The 9,748-nt window shown below is 35.1% G+C and overlaps 1 protein-coding gene across 3 annotated transcripts in view; it reads right to left on the bottom strand.

Moving 5' to 3' along the window:
- Nucleotides 1-1,683: 1,683 nt before the first annotated feature.
- The window catches only part of LOC136009967 (sodium channel protein type 2 subunit alpha-like), a 72,059-nt gene continuing 63,994 nt past the window's right edge, over nt 1,684-9,748 (bottom strand). For all 3 annotated transcript variants that reach the window (XM_065670508.1, XM_065670506.1, XM_065670507.1), the window contains 4 exons: nt 8,967-9,104; nt 6,297-6,401; nt 5,628-5,898; nt 1,684-5,281 (listed from right to left, as the gene is read on the bottom strand). In XM_065670508.1, the coding sequence (XP_065526580.1) occupies nt 4,098-5,281; nt 5,628-5,898; nt 6,297-6,401; nt 8,967-9,104 (1,698 nt within the window). In that variant the 3' untranslated portion in view covers nt 1,684-4,097. The remainder of the gene's footprint in view (nt 5,282-5,627; nt 5,899-6,296; nt 6,402-8,966; nt 9,105-9,748) is intronic.

Here is a 9,748-nt window from a genome sequence, read left to right as displayed (position 1 = left end):
GCAAGGCAAAGACTTTTAAAAAAACAGAACTTTTCCCCTTCTATGTCCTAATATAGTTAGGGCAGGTGGGCGTTGGGGGCGCCGGAGGACACCTTCATAAAATAAAATACTGGGTGGGTAAGAGACAGTAAAGAAAGCTTGTTTCTGAGAACATTTAAAGGGAGCCTTTCTTATTATTTTTTCATTCTCTGTGTACTAGGACAGTAAAAGTGCAGTGTCTTCCTGTTCTAGGAATTCTGCTTAATGCTTTTATACTGATACATGACTGGCCCATTTTGCCAAAACTACTGTCTTACATCTCCATTAAAACATTAATACATTTTATATCTGCAGGTTAAGAAGGAAGACTGCAAGTCAACTGTGTCTTCCATAAAGGCAAATAACTTCCAGGTATGCTGGAATAATTTCAAAGGTATATAAAAAGATACAAGTTTATTCAAATATATACACTTGAAATCTGCAGAGTAATATATCTGCAAATTAATGTATTATTTTCAAAGGAGCAAAAAGTTTAGAACTTGACTCAACAAAAATGGATAGTGACTTCAGTTGGATTATGACATAAATAAACATAACTAATAATAACAGACATTTATAGGGCAAAATAATTTTATAAATGACCTCATATACTTCTGCTCATTACCAAATTTGTAGAAATATCATTACATACACATTTCATGCTTATTCCACCTAGAGTTTTTAAGTTACATACCTGTTGAGCAATGACTTAAAAAAAAAATTGTTCTTTAAACAGCTATTCAAGAGTATAAAAAAAAAAAAAATCCTAAAGGGTTGTTTTAAGCATTCACATTATCAGACTTTGCAATTATTGTTAGCCACTGAGATAATAATAAGTATTCTGAATTTGGAAACTCAAAAGAGGAAGTTTTAATTCAAATCAGATACAGCTAATAAAACTGTACACATTGTCCTTCAAAGCACAGTATAGCTGAGTTTTTTTTCCTGTTAGCTGTACTGGCCCAAGTGTACAGCAGCTACTCTTCACAACAGAAATGAAACTGGAAAAGAATGCATTATATACTCCATGCACAGGCCCACCTGCGCACACCCTGCCCCAATATCCTACCACATGTATGTAGTAACCTCTTGCTGGTGAGTCTGCCTGTTAGGCCCTGTAAAGGCATCAGTTACTCAGTTGCCTGAAGACAGCTGCTGAGAAGAGCATCAACAGTTCTAACAGGTGTTTCTTCCTTCTCCTGGGAAGCATGGATTTCCTGAGGGTAAATGGGATTAAAGTGATTCTGTTATTGCCTTATAGGGTTATTTTAGTGGCAGATCCCAGGCCACCCTCCTCAGGGTTAGCAGTATCTGCTGGATCCACTGCTCAGCAAAAATGTGGAGATACCCTCCATTAGACTTGGCCACCAGAAGACAACACTAGAGCTCTTCCTAGGCAGCTCATGAAAATGTGACAAAACCCCACACAGTCAAATTGGAATTTCTCTGAATTTTAGAAAAATTTCTCTGGTAAGGGCAACATAAACATTTCATTTTATCCAGATCCTGACAAGTTGATATTGATCATAGTCATAAAGCAGCATATTATCTAGATGCCTAAAACACATTGCCTCATTGCTAAAATGGTTCTCCCTTAATTTTACCAATCATTACTTGTTAATCTATATAAACTTCATACAATAAATACACAAAGACTAGAACAAGTACATAAAAAGGTTACCTTTATTCTTTTGGGTTCTTAGCAATGTATTTATTTTTGGTAAAACAACTTCCTGCATGCAGTTCTCAGTACAGTATGAGCCAGTAGTTTCTATACAAGCAGGAGCCCATCTATATTCCAGTTGTTTTGTACGAAATACAAGGTATTCCACTGTCTATAGCACAAGCTCACTATTCATTCTCATGAAGAAAGATTTCGAATAACAAATTATATTATACTATTGCAGTATGAACCAACAAGAAAAGCAGACAGTGTGAGACTAACAGTGGGGAAAAGCAGTTTCTATGATTTAAGATTACCCTGAACATTGACAGACAGGATTATAATTTCAAAAGAAACTCTTCTATCTTGTTTCACATACAAAGACCTTCCTATTGATCAGAAAAAGAACTGCGATATTTTTTAAAATCATTCCTTATTAAAATATGTTCCATACAATTAGCAGGAACTTGCAGTTACCAATTCACATTGTATCTTAGGTTGTCCAACACTGAAGTGTCACAGATAGACAGCAATAAAAATTACTAACAATGTGAAGATATGTGTAGTTTCTTGTAAGTACAAAATGTTACAAAATAAAACTAACAAGAATAGATCAATAGATATATATTATGAAAGTTTTTTTCTAGCCCCACATTTTAAGCAATGTATTTCTCCTGTGTAGTCTGGTTATTTACTGCATACTTGCTGATCGAAAAATTCAAACAAAATAAAATCTATAATAGCAGCAAACTATTGCTTACTGGTATGAGGAATGATGGTCTCGTCAATCAGTTTTTTCCTTTTTACCACTCATTTCTTCCCACCTTAGACTTCAATAGCTGTAGGGTAATAGCAGCAAGCATGCATTGGTTAAAGTTTCCCAAATATCTGCAGTATTACAGAATACATCATATTATCTATTGCAATGTTAGAAGCTACACTTACTAGGGTACGTATGTGATGCAATAAATACAGTACTTGGGTCATTGTCTCTGTTCAAGTAGGTACCACTGCATAAAACAATTGATTAAACAACAAAAGACTTTTTACATACATATGTAGTGTCAGACTTGAGGATAAAAAGTCATATAAACCACAATGCAGGACAAAGCTGATTTCAGTACATCCTTTTGGTCATCTCAGTTTTCTATGGAAGATTGCATTACATACAGTGGAAACCTGACTGAAGTGCCATGGAGGGGGGCAGGGGGTTCAAAACCAACTCTGATATATATATTTTGTGTCTCTGGCATGACCCACACTTCCAATGTACGGAAATTTAAGTCTGAGATATACATTAAGGTAGAACTTGTCCCAAAAGGTAATCTGCTGTCAATTTATACATGCAGCTTTTATTATGTCTTAAGTGGGATATATTAATGTGAAATAAGAAGTATAGAAACATGACTTTGGAATAGCGTATGGAAGCTACTCATGAAATTATATGGTCTATGATTTAAAAAAAAAGATAAAAAAAGAGACTGCCACTTTTTATTTCAGTAATTCCCTGTAGGCACAATTTGGCATTCATAGCTTTTCTGTGAAAATGTTTAAAAATCTCAGAAATTATGAGATATCGTGGACGCTGAAATTAACTATGTTTTCTCCATAGTTACACATCTTTCAAAACAGCAGTTGTGTGTGTAGCATCCTTTCTTTAAATCACTGAATCTGAAATGGACTGTATAATAAATTAAGAATTACTAAGAAGTATCAAACATAAGTATAGTAGAACAAGAGACTAAACTACCAACCTCTTTTCTGTGAAATTTATCCCCTTTTTCTGTTTTCTGATATATTCTCTACCTATACTCAGTGCTTTTTCATATTTGCTGTTATTTGATTTAGATCCTGAGGTTCTATAATCTGGAATCTTGGTTTTCTGCTTTTAGAAGTGGCTTGAGGAGGGAGAACTATGTTCACATTTTGATGTCATAATTACATATTCTTGACAGTGTTTCTGTACAAGAGTATTTAGGGTTTTTTCCTCAGCACAGCAGAATGACAAATAGCAGTATATGAATTAAAGTAAATTAGATCATGAAAAAAACTGGCACACACAGAACATACATAGGAGACAAAATGTACACAGTGGATGTACTTATTCCAAAAAAATACAGGCTTCTTAGGACTGGTATGCACTCCATTTAGGGTTCCTACAGCCCAAGTAGAAACTTTGTTTCCTTTCAATTAGCCCAGATGATAATGAAAGCTTTTCTTCTGCAAAGTTGTTTCCCTGCTACAGACCAAGAGTTTGGAGTCAAGGGTCATTGTCTTTGTACAGGCACTGACTGTAGCAGTGAGTAAATATGTAAAAACATGTAATTTTGGCATAATCCTTCAATAAGAGGTCTATTGATAAAAACGTAATTTTATCAGGCTTGTGAACATTCATCATGCAAAACATCTTTGTCTTTCACTTTTTATTTCCTTTTCTGTCTTTCCCCTTGTCTTCTTTTTCCAATTTGTCATCTTCATATTTTTCTTTTTCTGGTTTTGTTACACTATCATAAGAAGGTGGAGATGTGGAAGATGCAGACATATCCATTTTCTCTGGAGGTGAGTTTTCACTCAGCTTACCAATAATCATACCTTCTTTGATAAGCAGATCACCCCCATCTTTCTGATACATAAACAAAAGTTTTTTTACTGAATGTCTTAATAAATAACGTCTGTAAGCACGCTGAATGATAGTAGCAGATACTTCCTCCTGTTTTCGCTTTAATGTAGTTGTAATTGGTTCATAAGAGACTTTAGAAGGATTGGCTGCCATAAATCGATCTTCCATCTGTATTCTGAGGGCATCCATCTCATCACTTTCCCCCAAAACACGCTTTGTGAAAGCAAACAAGATGTCAAGGCAGTGAATTCTGTCACCACTTACCATGGGCAGATCCATTGCAATAAGTTGAATTGTGTTTGGTTTTGGTATATTAAGAGGAGGATCCAGAGAAGCTGCAAAATCAGACAATTTCTCATATTCTATGAACTGCGTTGCATCTGGATCGTATTTTTCCCAGACTTCATAGAACATCTCAAAGTCATCCTCGCTCAAGGGTTCAGCGCTTTCTTCAGTAGCAACACTGAAGTTCTCCAAAATCACAGCAATGTACATGTTCACCACTACCAGAAATGATATGATAATGTAGCTGACAAAGAAGAAAATCCCAACAGCAGGGTTGCCGCAGTCACCTTTCACTGAGCTCCCTGGATGAGCTTTGTTAGGGTCACAGTCTGGCTCCCCACTGTTAAGAATTGGGGCTAGCAAACCATCCCAGCCTGCAGATGTGGTAATTTGAAACAGGCAGATCATGCTGTTGCCAAACGTCTCAAAGTTGAACATATCATCTATACCAGCTTCCTTCTTAACGTAGGCAAAGTTGGACATGCCAAATATAGCATAGATAAACATGACCAGGAACAGCAGCAGACCAATGTTGAACAAAGCAGGAAGAGACATCATCAAAGCAAACAGCAGAGTGCGGATTCCCTTAGCGCCTTTAATGAGACGCAGGATTCGGCCAATTCTGGCAAGTCGGACGACTCTGAACAAAGTGGGGGACACAAAGTACTTTTCAATCACCTTAGCTAGAAACATACCTGTGAAACATAAAAACAGAATTTTAAGGGTAACATTTTATCACAGATTACATCTTCCAGAACAAAGTATGAATAAAGAACAACACTACCTGTGGAATTGGTGGAAATTATAATTGGATATGAATTTTATCTGCTATGGGTAATTTCAGCTTACTTTCCAGCACTCATAGGAAAAAAAAATGAGTATTATATAGAATTATTAAGAAAGATATTACTCTAAAGTATGCTTTCAGTTTCTTAAATAATCAGGAGAAATTAAGTATTTAATCTGCAAAATTTGATTTGATTGAGATAAAGCATTAAATACATCTTACTATATTTCATTTGGAAAATAAGAATTTCTTACCTACTATTGAAAGAATAACAACCACAAAATCAAAAATATTCCAGCCAACAGTGAAGTAATAATAACGGAGCGAGAACAGTTTGAAGACACATTCTCCAGTGAATAGGACAACAAAGACCAAGTTAATCCAGTATAAAATATTTTGCATCAGTTCACCCTGGTCATCTGTTTCTATCATCATGGTGACCATGTTAAGACAGATGAGAACCATAATGCCGATGTCAAATGCTTGCTTTGTTACAATATCAAACACCAGACCTTGCAATTTGTTCTGAGGGGAGAAAAAAGAAAAGGTGCTAATGTCTTGTATGCAATGAGCATCCTTTTACTCCCTCCCATTTCCTTCTTCCTCCCCCAAAATATATAAACAGAAGGATGAAAAATCTAAGAAAAACACTATGCAGCAACTGGTTTATTTGCCAGCTCTAAGTTTTCCCCCCAAAACCCAGCAGGCTTTTATTTCTACATATTATTTGATTCTCTGCTTCCTGAGGCATTACAAGTATGTTGAGATTTTTTCTGCAGAACAGAAATATATACACGATTTAATTCAGGATGTAGAGCTAACTTGAGTTAGGCCTCAATAATTTTAGAGTTAAGGAAGAAATATTGTGACAATTAATGTACTGCTGCTATTGTAGATGATACAAGAATAGCACACATTCTTACCGCTGGTCTAGGTATAGGCTTCTGCGGTTTCTTGGATCCCAGCTTCTTCATTGCATTGTAGTATTTCTTTTGTTCTTCTGTCATGAAAATGTCTTGACCTCCAAGGTAAAATAATAAAACCACAAGTGATTACAGCCAAGCCTTTAAATCCATTAATTTGCAGCACTGTAAAACACGGTTTCTGTGAACCATGTATTCATTTTTATAGACTGTTGCCAAACAAAAAATATAGCGATTATATCAAAGACTGCTAAAATATCTGACAAGTCTTGATGAAAAAATAAAATTAAGGAACAGAGAAAAAACCCAGAATTTCTACCTATTTTCTAAAAAAAAAAAAAAAAAAACCCACAAAAAATCCCCAAACAACAAAAACCCCACAAAAAACGAATACCCCCCCAAAAAACCCTCTCTAAACCAAACCTGAATAATTCAATTAAGTATGCACAAAACTTCTTGTAAAAATATACATTCCACAGATGCTTACAAATCTATCATAATCAACTCCACACTGTAAATCAATAACCAGAAATAAAAAAGCTTCAAGGGTAGATTCACTTAGAGCTGATATGCCTTCAGGGAAATCATAAGAGGAAAAAAAAATTACTGATGTTACTTTTCAGGATGCACATTTTATGATTTGAGTACAGGTATCTCAGTTCAGATGGTTTCTTGCCACAGTAATACTTCCACAGAGCATAATGAGGCTTAATAAGCCCCCTACATTGTACAGAGGTCATCAGAGGCATGAACTTAACTCTGCGGTTTCTTGTCTGAATAAGAGGATAGCAGTCTGAGTAAAAAGTGTATCTAGATTGGTAGGGGTACTGTACATATGGAAACACTTGTCAGAAACACAGTTTATGTTGACAAGCAACATCTTTTTTTTTCTTTCATGCATTTGCTTGCAAGTACATTTTAGGTATGTATGATGTCAAAACAGTGCCATTTGGAAACAAATTTTAGTATCACAAATGATTCTGTGACTTCATGAACTGCAGGGTCATTCTTATTGAGAAAGTAATGGTGAAGCTGGATGAAGGTGTGTGTGTGTCTTTCAGCTGTGGCCACATACAGATATGAAGATTTAGAAGTCTAAAGAGACTTCATTTAGTGTGCTCTCCTCATAAGCCAAATATTCGAGTAGAATTAAGGTCTTAGAGAGAAAGGGTTTGGGAAGAAAACCAAGAAATTAATTTTCTGATTATGGTGTAAATATGATAACTGAAAGAAGATTATATAAAAAAAGCTGAAAAGCTAAAAAAGAACTGACATTGAACTGGGGATTGCTGCTGCTTCACTGATGTAATGGTTATCAAGAAGGAATAAGTTGTCATTCTCTCAGTGTGCTGTCCATAGGGAGAGTAGCAGTCTTAAGATAAGATAGATGCACCTTATATGTTTTTGAGGAATGTAATGGTAGGAATTTGACAGCTAGTGGAATTCCCCCCCCCCCCCCCGGGGGAAAAAATGCAATGAAAGCACAAAGGGACAAAGAAATGCACACAGTATGTAACTTCAGTTTTCTTCTCCAAGGGTAAGAAATTGAATAACCTTCATCTTAAGTACTGGAAGCCCCTGATGTTTATTCCAAGGGAGGTGCAAACATCTTGGAAGATGAAGACATCAGCAGGTTTAGAATCCCAAACTCATCCTTTCTTTTATGTGGGTCTGCAGATAAGAGAACTCAAAGAACCTGAAGCAGCAGCATATGAAGCTGCATACTCCATTCTCAAGTGGAAAGATTTACTGGAAGTTTCCCCTGCAGTAAGTCTAGCAGTATTTTTTTTTTTTCAGGACAATAAATCAAACTTGACAAACCATCTAGAACTGCAAATGAAGAAATTTTGTACTGCCTTGCTATTACTTAGCTCACTTATTTAAAAAAAAAAATAATCTATATTCCAAAATGATTCTGCTCCAAATGCATACAGAAATACAAGAATACTGTAGACCTTAAAGAGCATGTACAGTTTAAATAACAAGTAGATTTTAATTTGCCATCATAGTCTGCATTTTAATCTCTTTAAACGCTCTTGGAGTTCTTGACACAATCCTGTGTTCACACGAAAACAGAAACAATTTCAGCTGAAAAGAAAAACTACACACTTTCAAACGTCAACAATTTTCTTTCTCTTGCAAATTCACTAACTTGAGACAGGTTCACAACCTCCTCTAACCTTACAATACAGAGCAGTAATTCCAGCATTTAGCTTGTCTGTGTTAGTCTTTTTGTAACTGAGAAGGCCTTCACAGTATTTCTATACATTTACTGTTTGCCAGTTTTGATATTAATAGTTTTAGATATTCTCTTCTTCCCTATCATCTATTTGCTTGAATTAGATCATCTGCATTTTCACGTAACTTTGTTACAGCACTGTAAGGGTAAGCAAAAAACAGTATATAACTTTCTGATGCACAACAAATCATTGGGCTGTAGAGAGATGTGAAAAACACTCAGACACTCAGTGTAAGCTTTAATTACTTCAAATATCTTAAAAAGCACAGACTATTATTTCATTATTTTGAATAGAATAAAAGGAAATCTTAATAGCCTTTTTTTTTTCCTATTACTGTGAGAAATCTTAAGACACTTATTCATTCTTGCATACATTTGCTGAATGCTCAATAACAATGAAGTGTTTTGAAAATTAAACAAGTGATACTTATCTTCTTTTTCTGTTGGTTGAAGTTATCAATGATGACGCCAATGAATAGGTTTAGGGTGAAAAACGATCCAAAGATAATAAAGGCAACAAAGTAAATATACATATACAGGTTATCCTCATACTTGGGCTGCTTTTCTATCTGTGTAACATAGAAAAAAAGCAATATATAATAAATGATATTTGAGACAAATTATAGAATACCAAGCAGGAACAGAAACTGCATACAACAAGACAGCAACTTCTACACTTGTGTTATCTTTGAACTTGAAAAATCTATTTAATACAGGTGCTCGTAATTCCACATACAGATCTGCCATTCCTTCCTTTTCTGTCTGCCAGTTCCTCTCTAATGACATTTGATGTTTCATGTAATTCTTACTAAATATGACAGAAGTGTGCAAATCTGAAAGCAGTTCAGCCCCTAAGGAATCTACACAAATCAGGAGCTGGCTAGAGGAGAGATGCAAACAATAGCAGCACTGAAAGAAAAACATGCAAAATTCAGCCATTTTACTTTTTGAGATCTCCAGTCTGCAATTTTGGATTAGCTGTTGTAGGTGATGTCACTTGATGATTTGGGTTATTTTTGGAGACACAGGAAAAACTTGTTTCCCAATCTGTACGATCTCAGTGACATTAATTGGAAGACATATATGACTTATTAAATTAATAATACTTTGTGTAAATCTACTACTTTTTTTACCTTTTAAAGTATATGCATATTAACTATAGTGCATAGACTTACATAGAAAATTTATCAAGCTTTTAGATTTTTTCCTCTAT

Source organism: Lathamus discolor, chromosome 3 (genome assembly GCF_037157495.1).
Source record: "Lathamus discolor isolate bLatDis1 chromosome 3, bLatDis1.hap1, whole genome shotgun sequence".
Classification (NCBI taxonomy): domain Eukaryota; kingdom Metazoa; phylum Chordata; class Aves; order Psittaciformes; family Psittacidae; genus Lathamus; species Lathamus discolor.
This window is presented reverse-complemented; position numbering and strand designations above follow the sequence as displayed.